The sequence below is a fragment of the Symphalangus syndactylus genome, chromosome 1 (genome assembly GCF_028878055.3).
Source record: "Symphalangus syndactylus isolate Jambi chromosome 1, NHGRI_mSymSyn1-v2.1_pri, whole genome shotgun sequence".
Lineage (NCBI taxonomy): Eukaryota > Metazoa > Chordata > Mammalia > Primates > Hylobatidae > Symphalangus > Symphalangus syndactylus.
The window spans coordinates 52,654,690-52,675,847 of NC_072423.2; the positions used below are offsets into that span (position 1 = coordinate 52,654,690).

Consider the following 21,158-nt stretch of genomic DNA (forward strand, 5'->3'; position numbering starts at 1 on the left):
GTCTTAATTTAATTAAGGTGGTACTCAGTTCATGATGCCCCAGTGTATGAAGAGACAGGAGACATTCTCAAAAGGCAGAGTCACCCATTGAAGAATGCGGGGCCTTACACTAAAACTTTATTTGTACTGATACAATTTCTTTTGTTGAAAATTTCCCCAGGCTTCATGAATATAGATACCTAGAGTTCCAGCTGGTCTATTCTGTCATCATGAGGGCCAAATGGAAAAGCCATTTTCACTACAATCTAAACCTACTGTGTAATGTGTCTTCTTCTAAGTAGTAGAGAGGTCGAGTTTTAAGAACTTAACCTTCTCTGTGGATGTAGTATGTAGATATATTTTGAAACACTAGTTTCCTGCTCAATGAGGAGACAGGGCCCTGTATTTTAGTTATCTAATATTTTATATTGTTATATATCTTACCAAAGTAGACAAGACTCAACCATTTTGCTCCTCTGAGCATGGTTTTATCCTTATGTAGAATTATGGGGATGTATATTAGGATATGGTTTGGCAAAGACCCTGTGAATTAGATTGTAATACAGAACCAGAGAAGTCAGATTATTCTGGGACATGAGCATGAAGGTGAGAGTAAACTCTGGTCTGGTTGGACAGAGACTCAGAAAAATGCATTAGGCAAAACAACAGCTGACTTGGTGAAATAAGTGAGAGAAGCAGAATCCAAAACAGGCCATCACAATGGTCAACTGACAGAAGAGAAGCATAGTTTCTGGTAACTTCTCACTATGTATCAAGAACAAGTCCTGGGATGGGAGTGGTAGTGTTCTGTAAGGTGGATAGCCACCACCAAAGTGCTTCTTACAAGGGCAAATTGGAAGCTAGCCCAGGTCCTGCCCAGATCCAAGACACTGTTTCAAACATAAGCTTGTTACAGATGGGTCTTTTTATTTTCCTAGATTTTCATTTTTTTCAAAATAAAGTATTTTCTGATTTGTTTTCGGCAAGAAGAAACCCTTTTGATTTGTTTTTTTGGCTAAACACCAATTTAGTGCAACTTCCTTTTGGATCATATTGGTTTTAGCTTCAATTAGAACATTTCTTTCCAAAATGGTTTACCCCTATCTGTGACATTTGTTCCCATAACTTAGTTAGTGGTTGGGGATAATTAATGATACATCTTTAAGCCATGTCCTTATAAATTGTCAAATCATTTTTGAATAGAACAACTCTATAATAATATTATATGGCATTATTTCTTGTTTCTATTGCCCATTCGATGGGTTTTCTGGGGCGTTTCTTTCCAGTGGTTAGTGGTCAGCTTTCTTTGAGAACACTGACATGCTATGAAATGATTGTCTTAGATTCACTTTAAATCTAACAGGAGATTTTCTCATTGTATATACTGCTTGCTGTATGAGGCAGAACATCAAAAATCTCACATATTGTTTTGGTTTTAAGTTGTAGTAGTAAATAGCCTCATGAGTGTGTGACTAATACATGGATTTCACACACAGAAGCATTAATGAATTGTATTATCTGTGACATTGTTTGCCTTATTTATAGCTATATCATCTATATCTATAATGTTAACTTTGTGTAAAACACTAGACTGGATTCCATAGAGGAACGCAAAGAAATAAAAGATTCCATAGAGGAACACAAAGAAATAAAAGATGTAGAATACCTACCTTGTGGAAATGTACATTCTAGCTGGTAAATAGATTTTAAATGTCTCAAAATGACAAGGTGTTGTAAGGTGAGAAGAAGGACAACACAGATCCCCCACTGAAACCTACCATATCAGTGTTGGACTTAGGGATCTGAAACCTGTGAGTTATGATAATATATTATGGTACCATTTAAGATAAGTGAAAAAAGTAGCATAGCATCTAGTTCAGGAACACTTACCGTAGATTCCATAAGTAGATCTGAGATGTGCGTTGGGAGGAAAAAAATCTATGTATGTATTTTTTCACTTACTTCTAAATAAAATTTTAACTTTTTTTCTATTATGACTATAAGAAATATAACACAGTGGTATTTACAATAACTGTGACGTTGTCAACAAAATAAATCCAATATTTTCCAACACATTATAAAAATATCAAAATACACTTCTGCATATAATTTTATATAAAATAGCTAGTTCTGTGAAATCCTGAACAAGCTAATGGGTAAGCATGAAAATAGTGCAGTCATGTGTCACATAATGATGTTTCATTCAATAACAGATCTCACATACAACAGTGATTTCATAAGATTATGTTATATATTTTGCTGTACCTTTTCTATGTTTACACATGTTTAATTACACAAATACCACTGTGTTATCTTTGCTGACAGCACTCGGTACAGTAACATCCTGTACAGGTTTGTAGTCTGGAATAATAGGCTATACCACATAGCCTAAATGTATAGTAGGTTATGCCATCTAGGTTTATGTAAATACACTCTATGATGTTCATACAATGGTGAAATTGCCTAACAACATATTTTTCAGACTGTATGCCTCTCGTTAAGCAATGCATGACTGTATTCTGCAATTTGTTTAGATAATTAAGAAGCCATTTACAAGTTATTGCATAATAGCCAGTTTTAAAAATTGTCATCTTGGAATTAGGAGAAAATTTTGTCATGGGTCAGTTAATAGTAGCTTAGAGGTAGGAACAGAAATAAATAAGCTTCCTCAAACTACACTCACATAATCAGTGGGTTTTTATTAGTACCCTGTCCCCTGCCAGGAGAATAATGAGTGATTTTATGAGTTCTCCTGAAAAAAGAGTACACAGTAAAATATCCACTACTCTAAAATATACAATTTTGTTCAGACACGGTGCATTGCTAATGCCTGTAATTCCAGAACTTTGGAAGGATGAGGCAGGAGGGTTGCTTGAGCCCAGGAGTTCGAGACCAGTTTGGGCAACATAGTGAGACCCTCTCTCTACAAAAAGTAAAAAAAAAAAAAATTATCCAGGCATGGTGGTGCACACCTGTAGTCCCAGTTACTTGGGGATCTGAGGTAGGAGGATCACTTGAGCCCAGGAAGTTGGGGCTGCAGTGAGCTGTGATCTCATCACTACAGCCTGGGAGAAAAGAGTGAGATCCTGTTTTATACACACACACACACACACACACACTCATACACATACACACACACATATATACATATATACACACACATGTATATAGACACACACACACACAAAATTCTTTGTTCTAGTATGTACAACATACTAATTCCCTGTCCTCTTCCGGCTTTTTTCTGCCTCTGATGCTTTTTCTTATGCCATCTCCTAAACTGGGATAACCTCCACCGTCCCCATTATACATCTATATATATCTCACCTTCTTCAAATTCCACCTCCTGTAAAAGACCTTCCCTGATACACTTTTCATCCCCAGCAATACATAGGTGACTTTTCTTTCTCTGAGGAACCTTTTTATTCATGATGCTTGATATGAAACTCTCATATACAGATAGTATTTTCTACCTTGCATTGTAATTCTTATGGTCTAATCTTAGATAAGAACAATTTTTATATGGAGTCTCTTTGGACTCAACAGTGCCAAGAAAAGTATCTTGTGCACATAGATGTTTGGTTAAATATTGTAAACAACATAATATAAACAATATAAATTAACTCTTCATTGATAGGTAAGAATTAGTTTTATTATTTAATTATTGCACTGAAACTTAGTTATATGCTTTGAGACATCCAGCTTATCTCTATGTCTTCACTGTAATAACCTCTTTCAAGTAGATCCCATTCTTCCATGACAAAGAATGGATTAGGAGCTATCAAATAAGAATAAGAGTGTCACCCTTTTGGACAATTTAGTAGAAGGCTGAAACATCTGTTATTTTCTTGCCTTCAATAAAATCAGTTTCATCATTTTAAAACAAATGTCCTGTAATCTTTTAGTAGTAGTCATACATATATATACATACCTACATACATACATAATATGTATATACATGTGCATTTGTTTACATCAATAAACTTAAGTATGAATGTTTTGACTTCAAAATGTCCCATTATTCTTTTGCACATATTTAAGATAACATTACTAAATAGTATATAATCCAAATTATATTTTGCAAATACAATAAAAATTGCAATTTGCAATTTTGATTGTTTATCTTTCTGCAGGTTTCAAACCACAGGACTTTGTGGTCAGGAATTGAGGTTTTTGCACGTAAGATAACAAAAACAAAACAGAGAGCAGGGCTATGTAATTAAATGTTAAAACTGTGTTATAGAGGATAAGTAAAACATAAATTCAAAGAATGAAAAGGTCATCACCAAGTTTTAAGGAAGGAAAATGAAGAATTTCTAGGTGACAAAGGAGCTTAAGCCAGAAATGAATCAGAGAATCAGACTCCAGGCAGAAACTGGGCTGGAAAGTGCTGCCAAGGATTCATTCAGCCTACATTACCTGCTTTGTGTTGCAGAGTAAAGGTAGTTATGGTGTAAGATGTAAGTTATGGCCTAGTGATAGATAAGCTTCCTTTGTTGTTGTTGTTGTTTGAGCCCCTTGCTGGGAGAAGACAGAGCAGAGACCACAAGGGGTAAAGGAGAGTTGTTGCACTTAAACTATTTTGCAATTAGATTTCAAAGAAATTTTTAAAATTTTTTCTACTTTTTTTTGATATGAAGGTACTAATCTTTTCAGCAAGTCTATTTACATCTATATTTTAGACCTAATACTTAGTTTTACGGTAAGATATGAAAGAGAAGTTTTCTAAGGGGGACATCAAAGGACTAGAGGAGGAAAATTGTGGTGAATTTGGGGAAAACAATAAAATCTTTGTGGACCGTGTGAGCATCTGACCTGAATTTTGGGACTAGATTTCCAAGTACTAATGTTAACATGAGGATTTTATATATATATATATATATATATATATATATATACATGTATATACTTTTTTTTCCTGTTCATTTTGCCTAAGGCACTTGCCTAAAGGCCGTGATGCTGAGCTACTGAAAGTAACTGAATAAGAAAGTAGGTCAGGTACTTTGGGAGATTACATATACACACACACACTTAAATACACACACATGTACACATATACATTATACAGAATATTTTAGGTCAATTCTCTTCATACAGAGAGACCTAATTGTTGAATATGATGCTGATAAAACCACTTTTCTACAAAATGCTGGTGGGATAACTTACAGTATTTCTAGGGTCTCTACTAATTCATGGAGGGAATGGGGAGTAGCAAAAGAGAAACAATAAAATGAATAATCTGCCATTTACTGTGTTACTAGAACTTCTAGACAAGAAGGAGCCTCATCTGTGCTCGCAGAGATAGCACAATAATTCTCCAACACTAAATCCATCCCATCAAAAGTAGCCACAGAACAAATTAACTCCCGACATCCAACTGCCTTCCTGATGTCACTAGATTCCACACTTCCTTGTCATCACATTCCACATTCTCCTCTGTTGCTAGGTACCCTGGGCACTCTTATTTTCCAAGGCTCCAGGTGCTGTTTTCCTTGGGACTCATATACAGAGTCTTTGGTTCAAATGCTATGGTACCCAGGCTGAAATCTTGAGAGAAGAACCACCGCCCTGGCCCAGTGAACCTGAAGGCCATACCCACAGATCTAAATACTGCACCCTCTGTGTAGCAGCTACTCAGGATGGAGCAAACTATGTTGGGTAAGGAAGCAGATTACCCCTTTAAAGTGATGACCTGATGTGAATTGGTTATAGGAGTCTGAGATCTGCGATTTTAAGTTCTTAAAAAGTATCTTTTAGGGAGAGAGGGAAAGAGAATAAAAACGGTTAACATGATTACATGAAACTCAACAATAGAAAATTCTTAATTTATCCTCAGTTTAATATCTGCTCACTGTTCTATATGGTATTTTTAAAATAAAGACATCAAAAACTTTGTTTTAAATTTGGATTTATAGGGCAGTGTTGTGAGACATTATTGTTTTTTACCATTTAAATTACAAAATATGTGAGTATGTATATTTGATACAAATGAATAAATCATGTATTTGTTTTTCTTAAAACATACTGATTTACTCAGGAATGAAATATGTAACGCTGTTGAATTTAGTTACCTTGGTAACATCTGGAGTGAACTACTCCATCTAAAAATATTTTCTACCTTATTGTTTATATTTTTTATTGAAATAAAAACAAGGCACTTATTAAAGCCTTTCCTGACAAATAATAATGTTTACCTTACCTGAAAAATAAATGAATGATATACCACTTATTAGATATACATAATGATTTCAGATTGAAGAAACAGTTGTAGGATGTTTAGTTCTTAACCAAGATAGATATTGGATTTGTCTTATGCTAATGTAGATTTTATTTTAAAATGTAATATATACTTAGGGTTATTTAACCTAATAACGTATTGACACAACTTTCATACATTAAATGTTACTATATTTTTTAAAGGATTCTAGAACACAAATGTTAAATCACTTTTTTTCATGAATTAAAAATTAGAGTGGAATATTTTCATTGTGCTCTTCTTTGGACTTCTGTGGGAAATAATAAAGTAATAAAAATCATCTTCATAATTTAGCATAAGAATTTGAATTGGCATAAAAAGAACATGCACACATTTATCTAAATTACTTATATAAGTCATCCCCTTAATTATGCATTTCAAAAACCCTAGACATTTCATGTTAAAATAATATTTTGAATCCCTGGATTAATACCTATGGAAAGTACCATGTAATAAAAAATGTCATATTATTTATGACCAGTTTCCTAAATTTTCCTATGTATTTTTTCTTTCCACATCAATTCTTTCTTTGATGGGTACATAAAAAGAGTAATTTAATAGAATTTTGCCATTTGAACATATTTTAACATTTTTCACAGGGTAGTCTTAGAAAGCTGTTTAAAAATATTATTTCAGGCCAGGCGTGAAATAATAATTCAGGCCAGGAGTAATTTGTAATGAAAAAATATTATTTCATTACAAATTAAACCTAATGTGCTTTGTTTTTATATATTTTATTTTATTTTATTTTTTTGAGATACAGTTTCGCTCTTGTTGCCCAGGCTGGAGTGCAATGGCATGATCTCAGCTCACTACAACCTCTGCCTCCCAGGTTCAAGCGATTCTCCTGCCTCAGCCTCCTGAGTAGCTGAGATTACAGGCACATGCCACCATGCCTGGCTAATTTTTGTATTTTTAGTAGAGACAGGGGTTTCACCATGTTGGCCAGGCTGGTCTCAAACTCCTGACCTCAGGTGATCCACCCACCTCGGCCTCCCAAAGTACATGAGCCACCGCACCCAGCCTGTTTTTCAATTTTTTACTACAGATCTGGCTTCATCTTAGACTCTTGCCTATTCCATTACTACTGGTCGTACCAGTTCTATTCTCACAATTTTTCTAGTTGTCTCCTCTTTTTCTGCACTGCCTCTGCTTCAGAAGTTTGAGCTTTTAAATATGCCAACTTAGATGACTTCTAAATCTCTTAATTGGTCTCCCCAACTTCCATTTTCCCTTTCATACCATTCTCCTCATCAGAGTCCGAATAGTCTATTTGAAATATAACTTTTTCCATGTCACTTCCCACAATAAATTAAAACTGTTATTTGCTCCCAGAATAAAATCCAAGATCTTTGATATACAAAATGCTTTTCTTGGTATTCTCTTTTTTTCTTTCTGTGTTTATCTTTTCTCATTCTCTTTTCTTGTGCTCCAGACTACTCTTACTTCTCACTTGCCCAGCATATGCTGACCTCTGTGACTTTGCACGTGCTAATCCCTCTATAGAGAATGCTCTTCCCCAACTTCTCCACCTGGTTAAGGCTCACTCACCTTTTGGAATTCAACTCATATCCCCTTCTTTAGGAAGCCTTCTATGATGTCTTTATCCCTGGTATTAGATCACAGCCTTCTTGTTCTGCATTTTAATAGCATGTTTGTTTTCCTGTCTCTCTTAATTATCTGTGAACTTGTTGAAGACAGAGTCTCTACAGGCCAAATACTTAACCCCATATTCGTCAGAGTAAGCACTTAACAAATGTTAGTGAATAAATGAATGAACATGTGAGTTACATTACTCTTTCAGAATTTGAATATAATTCCCATGAATGTAATTGATTAGAAAACATTAACTATTTCATTACACCCCTCAAAAAAACATACTTGATAATATTCAGAAAATTAAAAATCACAAGTATTGAATAATAATTCTTTTGCTCAGCCACATTTATATGATTTCACTAATAGCTTTTAAATAAATGAAACAATTTAGTACCTTTTCCATCATAATTTTTAAAAATCAGTAGCAAATTTTTATCATATAAGATAAAATTAATTAAGAAAAATAGAATGTTATTTCATGTAATCTTTGTCTATGTGTTTTCTTTTTACAAAATTGGGATCATAACAAACACACTCTTTTGTAGCTAGATTTTTGTATTTAGTACTTCATGACTCACATCCCCATATCTTAAAATGGAATATTGAATAACTACATAATATTCTAACAATTTCAACATTTATTTAAATAGTCTATTTGTGGTAATTTAGGTCATTTCTAATTTTGTGCTATTATGAACAACACTAGTACAAATGTTTACCTACAAAGAGCTACACACAATGATTAAACTTCTTAGGTGTTAAACTCCCAGAAGTGTAATAACTGGAACAAAGTTTATGAGGACTTTTAATGCTTTAGATGCATATTAAACACTTATTCTGCTAATACTGATGCACATTCCACCAGCAGGATAAATGATGCTTTTTATCAGATAATTTTTACCAAATCTAGATATTCTCACTGGAAAAACAAAAACTATTTGCAAAATAATTGGTAGTTATTTAATTATCTTTGGTTTCTTTTCTTTGAGATTGAACTGTTCTCTCAATTCTTCTTATTATTTTATTTCACTTATTGTGCCTAAATGTGCTGTGTTAGCCCATTTGCATTGCTATAAAGGAATACCTGAGACTGGGTAATTCATAAAGAAAAAATTATTATTTGGCTTACAGCCCTGAAGACTGTACATGAAGCATAGTGCCAGCATCTACTCCTGGTGTAAGCTTCTGGAAGCTTACAATCATGGTGGAAGATGAAGGGGAGCCAGTTTGTCTCATGGTGAGAGAGGGAGCAAGAGAGAGAGAGAAGAGGTGCCAGGCTTTTTTAAACAACTAGCTCTCCTATGAACTCCCAGAGCAAGAACTCACTCATTACCATGGGGATGGCACCAAGCCATTCATGAAAAATCCACCCTCATGACCCAAACACCTGCCACTAGACCCCACTATGGACATTGGAGGTCACATTTTAATGTGAGATTTAGTGAGGACAAAACATTCAAACCTTATCATGTGCCTATCAGATTAAAAATAACAATAACTGCTTTATAAGCTTGTTGCTGAGGATGAATTACATATTGTATGTAAAATGCCATTCACATAATGGGAGCTCAATAAATGCTAGTTGAAGTAGAATCTGAATAGCATATTAATTAAAATCAAAATATAACTTTTCCTTTCCAACAGATGATTCTGCTGCAGAGAGCTTTAATGGCAATGAGACTGTGGGGCACAGTTCAATTGCTTCAGGGGGAACACACAGCAGGGAGATGGGAGACTCCAACAGTGATGGCAAAACTGGGCTGGAGCAAGATGAACAGCCACTGAACCTGAGTGACAGTCCCCTCTCTGCGCAGCTAACTTCGGAATACAGAATAGATGATCACAACAGTAATGGGAAAAACAAATATAAGAATCTTCTAATTTCTGACCTCAAGATGGAACGAGAGGCGAGAGAAAATGGAAGCAAGGTATGATCACATTACAATTTCCAGAATTTTTGAGTTGGTCATGAAGGTCACAAAAAATACCTATGCATATAGGAGGTAAACATTATTGTTAATAAAAATATTATAAACAAATCCAATAAGAGGATACCAAGAAACTTATGACCAAGCATATTGTGTGTTTATAACATATGATTTCAGGAGTAATAGCAAAATGAATCGTGTCTCAAAGCTGTGGGTGTTTTTAGATCCGGAGAATCACTTGAGTTAATGTTTCTCACGTATATAATCTATTTGTATGAATCTCTCTGGGAATTTGTTGAGCTCAGATGTGACAGTTTCAGTCTCAGTACACAATTTTTTACTATAAAAGGATCACTATCTAGTTTCTCCTAGATGGATGGGTGTACGTAAAGATAAAGTTTCAATTAAATTCTTCAGTTTGCTTTGGAGACTTGGGGACTCTGATCAGTAATCTTCTTTGTGGACACTAAATAACTGTTAAGTGTGAGGGTCCTGGATGCAGTTTGTGGATTAATTATTTTAAGAAATGATTTATCATAAATTATATCATACAAAAGACAAAACCATTTCAGACATATCTAAATGTTTAGATTCTTTATATTAATATTAGAATAAATTACAACCCTCTCCCATTCCCAGCTGGCTTTTTTTAATTAAGCTTAAACTTCTGCTAGTTTGAGATAACACATGCTGGTGACTTTGCTCTATGATTTTTGAAGGTGTACTTTGGAACATATGAGGGATTTTATGGAATATACCTTTTGAGTGCCTTCCCCAGCCCTTACCTCTAAGTCAGAGTTGTAGAACTTGTTTTTTGACATAGATCCTTAAAGCAAAATGTCTTAATCTGGATTAATTTCTGAATTTGCTAAGGCACTATGCTTCCTAAATTGGCTCTATTTAAATCTTCTTGCTTGCCTGGGGGCGTGTTGTTTTATCCTCTTTTAAGCAAGTCACTAGACATTAGCCGACACTTAAGCACTCCTGCCTGAGGGAGGGTGCTACAACTTTTGCTGTGGCAAATGTTCAAATATCCTCCTCAGTGGTTTAAAGCCAAATTACATAAACACAAATGATTTTATATTTGCTAACATGATCTGATTCACTGTGCACTGTGTTACATTTTACAGAACAAAATAACTCCTAAGTTTCCCTGCCCTCCACGTAAACCTGTCTTTATGAAGTTTAAATAATCGTGAAATGTTCTTTTTTTTTTTTTTTTTTTTTTTTTTTTGTTGAGACAGAGTCTCGCTCTGTCGCCCGGCTGGAGTGCAGTGGCGCAATCTCGGCTCACTGCAAGTTCCGCCTCCCGGGTTCACGCCATTCTCCTGCCTCAGCCTCCGAGTAGCTGGGACTACAGGCGCCCGCCACCGCGCCCGGCTAATTTTTTGTATTTTTTAGTAGAGACGGGGTTTCACCGTGGTCTCGATCTCCTGACCTCGTGATCCGCCCGCCTCGGCCTCCCAAAGTGCTGGGATTACAAGCGTGAGCCACCGCGCCCGGCCGTGAAATGTTCTTTCTATGCTTTGTGTCTATTAAATTTTTTTCTAAAATTATTCGATGGTTTGCTCTTCTTTTTTTTATTCCCTTATTCAGTATTACTCTGGGAACGATGCTTATTAAAACATATTCTTGCACATATTAGACAGAATGAAGTGACTTTTCTACCTCTACTACAATGGAGTTGAGAAGCACAGATGGTTTGGGCTGCTCGTGAGGGTTAAGATGATAAATGAGCCTAGAAGAGAAGAAGATACCCCTGATGCACTTAATATTTTATGGTTTAGTAAATGAAGAATACTTCCCATAGCCAACTGAGGAATAGCCAAAGACACAGAAGAAAAATCAGAAGGGTGTAATGTGTGAAAGCTAAGCAAAGTCCACCTTTGAAGGAGAGTGTAGGCAGCTCCAATAGACAATGTTGAGAAATCAAATAAGATGAAGATAGAAAATAGTTAAATTTGTGAGAGAAGTTTTGATAGCACATTGGGAAAAGAATCAAGAGATATTATTTTTATTATTTTCTTCAAAAAGAACATAGTAAATACTTAGCACCTACGAAGGACAAATACATCTAGAGATATAAACGGCAGGAGTACTAGAGCTAATAATATCATATCATCTATTGAAAATTTGCTAAAAGTAAATTTTAGATGTTCTTACCACATGAAAGTGATGGCTATGTTAAGTTGCTTACCTGGAGTAATCATTTCACTATGGATAGGTATACAAAACATCATGTTATACATCTTAAATTTATGCAATTAAAAATACTTGGCATACTTGCAGTGGTGGAGTAGGTAGCAGAGACAACTCAGAAATAACAGTCTTTATTGACAAGGTTCTTGATACATAATTTTGAGAAAGAGGGTACACATACATAGAAAAGTTTCTTAGAACAAGCACAGGCAATACTTATTCTCGTATTAAAACAGTAAGAGTTTAAGTAAGAAAATACTATTTGAAGTAATAGTCAAAATAGGCTTCCTAGAGGAACTGAGGCTTGAACTTTGAAGGAAATATAAGATTACCATTTTATTTCTTTCAGAAGGGGTCTCTTGCTAGACACTGTGAAGGGCCTGGAATGCAGATAGGGAAGATAACTTGGTCTCAGGCTAGGGAATCATTGTCCATTCTGACCTCAGTATGATTTTATCACTTCCTCATGGCATTGAGGAGGAACATGACATCCTTATGCAGGATAAACTAGTTGCCACCAATTAATTTATTCTCCAAATATTTACTAAAGGATTCCTATATGCAAGTCACTGTTGTAGGAAGCAAAAATATGTAAACAAGAAGAGCAAGATTCCTGCCCTTTAAAAGCTCATGGTCTAGCAGTGGGGACAAACTTGTGGTTACAGTCTGATTCTGTAAGTGATATGAGGGACATATGGTCAGGAGGGTGAAATGAAAGAACAGAGGAAGAGTGCTGAGGGACTATAATGATTCTTAAGGAAAACTCTAAAGAGAGATTGATGCCAGAGGTGAGTGTGGAATGGCAAGTAGGAGTTATTCTGATTATGTATGGGAGGGGGGTAAGCATGTTTTAAGGCACAGAGCCGTGAGAGAGCATACCTGGCATGGGTATTTGCAAGGAGCTTAGCATGGCTGCAGCAGAGAACATGTGTGAAAGGATGAAGTATAAAGCAGCTCCACCAATAAATGTAGGTCATTTTAAGGACTTCAGATTGTCTAATACAAAGAGCTTAGTGGTCAGCTTAGAATTTTAGAAAGCTTGTGGTCAGCTTGGAATTTTATAAAAATTATTCTGGCAATGTTTTGGTGAATGAATAGGATAGGGACTAGAAAAAAGTAATAAGAGAATGCTGGTTAGAGAGCTATTGTGGCAATCCAGGAGGAAAATATTGACAGTTGGAATCAAATAACTGACAATGAGAAGGAAAAGCAGAGATATAGTACAAAAACTTACTGAACATGTTATTTTTGTTCTTTTGACATTGTCTTTGCAGGACTACCTATCTAACCTCCATAGGTTGTATTAATATATTGCCAAACTCCTGGGAGTGCCATTCACATAGCCTGCAATATGAATAGCATATTTACTTTTCTATATCCCATTAGTGTGAACATTCTGTGAATATAAGAATGATGTTTACCTTGTCCACTGCAGTATGCCTCACACCTGGCTTACTATCTCGTCCATAGATGTTTCTCAATACTTTGAGGAAATATACAAAGGTTTATTGAATATGGAAAGCAAAGCATAGAGGAACATTCTAGAAGGACTCCAAGATTTTTGGCTTTGTTGCCTAAGTGGATGACGAATCCATTTACTAAGATTCAGAATGAGAAACATTTGAAGAAGCAGGTTTTGACGTGTAGTTCACGGTGCACATGCAGTGTCCATTGGACATATTTAATAGGCATTCGGGGGATATGTGTCAGCTCTGAAGAAAGGTGCAGGATGGAGAGAGAGACATTTTAAAGATTTCAGAACAAAAGTGCTGCTTGAAGCTGTGGTGGTTGATAAGATCACCCTGGGAAAGCATAGAATGAGGAGAGAGTTGAAATACGTCATCTCGCAGAATATCAATCCATTAGGAACAAGTGATATAAAAGGAATTTGTGGAGAAACATGTACCCAAGGAGAAAATGAAAGCAACTAGATAAGAAGGGGATATTTTAGAAGCCAAAATGTAGAGCATTTCGGTATTGATATAAATTACTAAACTAAGCGATCCTTAGATGAAGTGACATAGGCCTGAACCTGAACATTGATTAGGAGAGTTAGTGCTCAGAGGTGGATTCAAATCACGTGGCAGAAGAAACACTAACAGAATTAGTGGGAAATTTGATTGAAGACAGTTATAGAAGCTGAGATAGGAAAGCGGAATCATTTTAATTGCGAAGGAGACTGTGTCTGGAATTACGCTTTAGAGATTCTTCCTGCAATCTTAATCCAAATGTAGAGTGCTCTAGGGTTCCCGCATCTGGATCAATACTTGCTTTACCCCAAGGCTATGAAGTGAACTTCATAATAAAGTTCTGTTCAATCTGTGCAATCTTTTGTAGTCCTCAGGATTGTTCCATCACTTCTGTGTGACCTTTTGAAGTGACACTACTATACATTTCTTCTTCCTTGGAGGGCTATAAAAGCTTAATTATATAGAATATGTGAAAAGCTTAGATTCCAGTGAGTTTAATGTTGACCTGTTTCACAATTTTATTGTGAATAAAATCAAACAAAAAAGATTATAAAGCATTGAAAAATTGAACAGTGAATAGAAGTGCTTAAAACGAATAGTTGAGTTGGACTATGCCATTTACTGATTACTTATTATTATGCAAATTCACTCACTAGACTAGCAGAGAATCACATTAACTAATCTAAGGACTAAATGTATTGCACTGAATGAAGTTAGGTGATATTTATTTTCTACTTGCTGATGGCCGCGTTTTAAAAGGACAACTAATAACATTAGAGCTCCAAAAAGAGTTGAAATGATGATAAAGAGCTTGGAAAATGAGACCCATGAGGAAGTGTTAAGGGATTAGCTATATAGAAAATGAAAGGCCAATCAAACACCAATCTAGGTATAGATGTTTTACATTATTAATCAATGAGAATAGAATGACAGCTAGAATTCTAATGGCAGTGAATACTTAAAAACACTGTATTATTGACTTTTTAATTTTTGTTTTCTATTTATCTTTTAGTATTTGTAACCCAGCTGCATTTTACTTTATATGGTTAGATATTCTGAAGCAATTTCCCAAAAGAATAATGTTTCTAATAAGGACTGCGGTGGGCAAGTGATTATTGTTGAACAGTTTATGTGCAACTGTGGTAACTGCATATCTGGGTTTTAGCTCAGTTCCCAAGACCCCTAAATCTTCACTTTACTTAGTAGTATTTTATTTTGTCCAGTGTGTTTCATGTAACTTTTTTCAATTAATCTTTAATTTTTACCAAAACTGATACTACCATTCAGTTAGTTTATAAAATATTAATGGTAACTAACATTAATATTTGCTATATTTAATTTCATTTAAATATGATTAATGGAAGCAGCACGTTTCAAAATATCTCTTTAAAAAAAAGAAATTGTCTTTTACAAACTAAGAGCGATGGATTGACTTCTGTAATATTATCTTTGTCTTTGTTATATGGATATTCATGCTCATTACTGGTTCAATGTAATGATTTTTAATGTCTGGCTTTTAGGTGTTATAAGCTTATTTGGCCCAGGTGTTGTTTAGGGTAGAAGCAACAATATGTATTCTTATTCAGGGTAGAAACAACAATAGTAAATGTGCTTAATATGTGTGAGACACTCTCCTGAGTGCTAGAAGGACAAAGGAAAAAAAAAAAGTCTCTGTCATTAAGAATTCACATTTTGGCCAGAAAAAGCAGACATATAAATGAGTGTATTATAATACAGAAATTGATTTGTGTGTGACAGTCTCCTCTAGGCTTACTAACTATGCCTTGGAAGGTTCCTGAGTTAATTCTCATTGGTTAAATAGGAGATGGCCACTTAGCAATAGGGAATAGGGAATTCCAAACAGAGGAACATTGATGAACAGAGCACAGAGGTAAGGACTAGAAATGCAGAGGATGGAAGGTGATGATTTAAGTTTGGAGACTAGCGTGTCAGACTAGGGAAGGTTTTGAATATCCTTTTGAAGCTTGGATTTTACTCTTTAGTTGACAAGGAATCACTTAGGGTATAGTTTGGAAAATAGTGTGGTCAGATTGTGTTTTGGCGTAGGAAAAATTCTGGTATCTGTTTTACAAGATGACTTTAGGTGGCATAAGAAGGGAGAAGTCTGCTAACAGAGAATAAGACTTGCCTTAGTTAGGTGGTAGTTGGGATGGAGAGGAGGGCATAAATTTAAGAAATATATAGAAAGTTAAATGGACAGAATTGGGTGTTTGATTAGATAGGTGGTGGAGAGTATAAAAGAAACTTTAGCCGCAGGATAAAGGATATATCAGTTTTGATATTGGGATACTATATCAACTGTAGTAATGATGAATATTGTATAATGCTTTCTTATTCATAACTCAAAGCAACGCAATGTAAGAAGAGCAAATACAGTTATTAGCTTTATTTAAACAAAAGGAATTAAACTCTAGTGCCATTTAAGTAATTCCAGTGACGTTATTAATACAGTCAGATAAGTGATAAAGCCTGGTATTTAACCCAGGTCACCTGCCTCTGCAGCCCATGTAATTTTCGCTACACCCACACCTGCTCATGCTGTGTGAGACCAGTCATCTCTCTGGATCACGTGGTGACTATGACAGGCAAGCTATACAGAAAGGAAGTATCTAATACAATCAGTGGATAGCTTTTTGATAAATAGCAAATACTTGCAGTGGCATTTCTTATTTTCTTATTTGAAATATTAGTTTTGCTTTTGATGTTTTAGTTACTTTATACCATGAAAAGAATGTAACAGATGCCTCTATCGTTAAGCATTTCTTCAAAGTATCCATTTATTGCTTTGGTTTATAAATGTAAATGAATGCGTAATTGAATGAGAGTGGTTCTTTTAACAGCTCTAGGGTAAATTTTGAGCTTATATTTTATTAAATACCAATTTTAAATAGCATCTTCATATTATATACATATATAAACCTATGTATTTTGCATATAAACACACACACATATAAATAGTATATTCCATACTTAAAGATCACATATTCTTCAGTTCTGCTCATTACTGGATACATTTTTTTCTTATATTCTTAGTAGATTTTTAAAAATAAAATGATAAGAAGGATATAATAAGGTTAATACCTTTGTAGTATATGTCATATTGTAATCTAAATTTAAATGTCTACAATGCTTTTATGAATAAATACCCACATTACTAGGGATTGTAAAATCAACTATATTATAGAATAATACAATTTTAAAATCAGGAACCACTTCATTTTACAGACGAGGAAATTGGGACCCACCCAAATGACCTAACACCCAAATCAGTGTCCTTTTGAATCATTATGCTACCATGTTTGCCATTGCATATCCTCATATTCTCTACATGTTATTGCAGGAAGATGAAGGACAGGGCCATTAATTACAAGTGCCTATGCCTACTATGCATGTTCCAGTCCATGTTGGTTCATTTCACATTTTATATCTTAGGAAAATGAAGAAGGTGAGGGGCTTCTATAATTCATGCCTTGAAAAGTGCAAGGTGAAGTTGATTTTAAATCTGCACATTCGGTGAAATGTGCATTTTGAGTTCCTTTTTAGACATGTAATAGTTCATATGAGTCAGTACAAAATCTTAACTAGCCCTCCAGCCACTGATGCCATGTATTCATAAATAATCTGGTTCGTTATAGATTGAATTTTTGACCAAAATTCAAAACAAAGAAAATTGACCCATCGCTATCCTTATCTTTATTTGATGGTTCATCAATACCTCAAAAAGAAGTTGTCTATTTTGTTTTTGTGTTTAATTTTTGTTTATTTGTTTATGGGCTTTCTGTTTTTTGTTTTTTGCTTATGTGTGTGTGTGCTTTTCTTTTTCCATTTGAGTTCTATCGTTAAGAATAAGGTCAAATGCTTAAAAATATCATTCCAGTCTGTAGATGCCTTGAGAATAGTGGAGAATCTCTAAGAGAAAGAACTATATTTTAAATACTCAGAAGTGATTTATATATGTCTCAAGATAATTGCTATTACCAGGACTCCTTAAAATATTCAATATTGACCCAAATTTGGAGAAAGAATAAAAGAAGAAAAATTAATACTAGACTCATAGAGTTATAAATTCTAATTTGTTTCAATATGCTAGCTTACATTTTCATTATTAGATGAGCCTTACATTATGCACCATAAAGCAATTATCTGTAGCCTTCTTATTACTATTTATTTTATTTTTTGTTTAAAAATTTTAATTATGGGTATGTAATAGGCATACATATTCATGAGGTATATGTGATGATCTCATACATGCATACAATGTGTAATAATCACGTCAGTGTAATTGGAGTTTCCATCACCTCAAACATTTATCATTTATTTCTATTAGTAACATTCCAATTTCACTATCTTAGTTATTTTAAAATATGCAATAAATTATTGTTGACTGTAGCCACACTGTTGTGCTATAAGGTACTATATCTTATTCATTCTTCTAACTATATTTTTTGCAAACAACCCATCTGACAAGAGATTAATAACCAAAATATACAAGAACCTCAAAGAATCTGATAGAAAAAAATATAATAATACAATTTAAACAATAGGCAAAAGGTCTGAATAGACATCTCCCAAATGAAGACATACAAATGGCTAACAGGTATATGAAAAAATGCTCAACCTCATTAATCATCAAAGAAATGCAAATCAAAACTACTATGAGATGTGATCTCACCCCAGTTAAAATGGCTTTTCTCCAACAGACAGGCGTTAATGAATACTGGCAAGGATATGGAGAAAAGAGAACCCTCATATACTATTGGTGGGAAAGTAAATTAATAAAACCACTATGGAGAACAGTATGGAGGTTGCTCAAAAATCTAAAAATAGAACTAGCATATAATTCAGCAACCCCACTGCCATGCATTTATAAATAATCTGGTTAGTTATAAATTGTATTTGTATAAATTGTATGTTATAGGTATATTTGTAAAGGAAATTGGTATATCAAAGAGCTAGCTGTACACCCATGTTTATTGCAGCACTATTCACATTGCTAAGATTTGGAATCAACCTAAGTGTCTATCAATGGATTAATGGATTAAAAATGTTTTACATATACACAATGGAATATTATTCAGCCGTAAAAATAACGAAATCCTGTCATTTGTAACAACATGGATGGAACTGAAGGACGTGTTAAGTGAAATAAGACAAGCACATAAAGACAAATTTTGCATGTTTTTACTCATGTGTGGAAGCCAAAAATTAAAAACATTTGAAATCATGGAGATATAGTGTAGAATGATGGTTACCAGAGTGTGAGAAGAGTAATAGGGAGAGGGGCGAAGTGTAGATGGCTAATAGGTACGAAAATATGGTATGCTTTTTAATACTTTTAAAATGGCGATCTTAGGGTTAGCTGGGGTCAAGAGGATAACTCAGATGACAAGGTTAAAAAAAATAGCTAAGTCATAAACTCAGTCCCAGGGAAAAATGAAAGCGTATATTGAGTACTCGTATACTATGTGCCAGGATTATTCTAATAACTAACTTATGTAATTCTCACTGTGATCCAATGGAATTAGGCTCTGTTAGTTTTCTCATTTTTACAGATTGGAAAACCAAGATTCAAAGAAATTGTATATATGATTATACTAAGAATTTCTAAAATTTGTATTTAAACTACATATAATTTAACCCACCTTTTAACCACTATGATGTTAAAACAATCATGGTGTAGGCGTTGAGAATGAGTAGCTGCAAACTTGACCTGATGCTGAGACCCCCAGCTACTAGTTTGTGGTTCATAATTATTTCCTGATCAGGAAGCACACTTATCAGCTCTGTGACTTTGAACAAGTCTCTATCTTTTGAGCCTGGACAGTTCATCAATAAAATGGTGATAATAATTCTTAACCTATAGGCAATTATCAAGATTAAATAAGACAGTGTGCATTTTTTACAATAAATGAAGTTGGTGCAGTGGTTGTTATTGGCTCCAGAATTTAGGGTTTAGCTGAATCTTGCAAAAATGTCTTCCATTCATTAATATTCATTTGGAAGTTTAATACCTGTTTTTAATAGCCTAAAAAATTCTTACTGAGATTGGCAACTTGAAGAAGAACATTGATTTATTTAAGCTAGTAAATACTAGTTTTCTTTTCTTCTTTTGTCCCTTCTTCCTTATTTCCTTTTAGTTACACATATTATCCAGGAATCTGGAATATACACATTCCCAGAGGCATTTTATAGGCATTCTTGATCCTGTTTCTGTGAGCAACATGCACTCATAAAATAGATTCTAGGATGTCTTATCTCTGCTCGTTAATATCTTTCCTGACCCCATTGGAATCTATCCAATTAAATTGTTACTTCCTTCATACCACCTCTCCTGATCACTACCTCAGCTAGGAAAAAAAAAATATTTTCTGAACTTCTAGAGGGGAAGATCCATGAGGAATGAGGGCAAGATGGCAGGGTGTTGGGTTGTCAGGTCGCACACTAAAGTGATTTACATGCGTGAAGCTTGCTTCCTGTCAAATGTTTGTTAAACAAAATGCAGTGACATGGGAATATGTTGCATTGATCTTATCCCATACACTTTTTCATTCTGGTAATTTCTTCTCATTGCCATTTGGCTTCCCTGAACTCCCCACTATGCAGCTGACTTTAGCCTTAATTTGGAATAGAGTCTTTTCTCTTTCAGGCAATGTGTAAGCAGTTTTACCTCTCTGATGCATATATTCTCTTTTGAATATTTCACCAAAAACAGTGAATCAAATGAAATAAATTTCCATTATGGTGATTAAGGAGGATTGCATCATGGCGGGCTTATAACGGAGATATTTGGGGCCTTATGAGCTTTGCATTGCGATTCTCAAATCACAGTGTGCATACTTCATGTAAAATAATTAAATATTTTTTATCAATTACATTTTCATGTATGAGACAAATATTTTAAAGTCAAAATTAACCTGTAATATTTATTTTTACATTCTTCATTAACCAAGATATTATCATGGGTGTTAGTCTTCTGTATTATTCAGGATTCTCTGGACAAATAGAACCAATAGGATAGATAGATAGATAGATAGATAGATAGATAGATAGATAGATAGATGATAGATAGATGATAGATAGATAGATGATAGATAGATAGATAGATAGATAGATAGATAGATAGATAGATAGAAAGTGATATATTATGAAGGATTGGCTCACACAACTGTGGAGGCTAAGAAATTCGATGATCTGCTGTCAGCCAGC

The 21,158-nt window shown here is 34.5% G+C and overlaps 1 protein-coding gene across 14 annotated transcripts in view; it reads left to right on the top strand.

The window, feature by feature from the left end:
* NOL4 (nucleolar protein 4) overlaps window positions 1-21,158 on the top strand; it is a 380,020-nt gene that overhangs the window by 204,728 nt on the left and 154,134 nt on the right. For 12 of the 14 annotated variants that reach the window (XM_055234844.2, XM_055234854.2, XM_055234872.2 and 9 more), the window contains one exon: window positions 9,479-9,762. In XM_055234844.2, coding sequence (XP_055090819.1) covers window positions 9,479-9,762 — 284 coding nt within the window. Of the gene's footprint in view, window positions 1-5,480; window positions 5,638-9,478; window positions 9,763-21,158 lie in introns of those variants that run through there. The other 2 variants (XM_055234962.2, XM_055234971.2) reach the window with 1 other exon arrangement.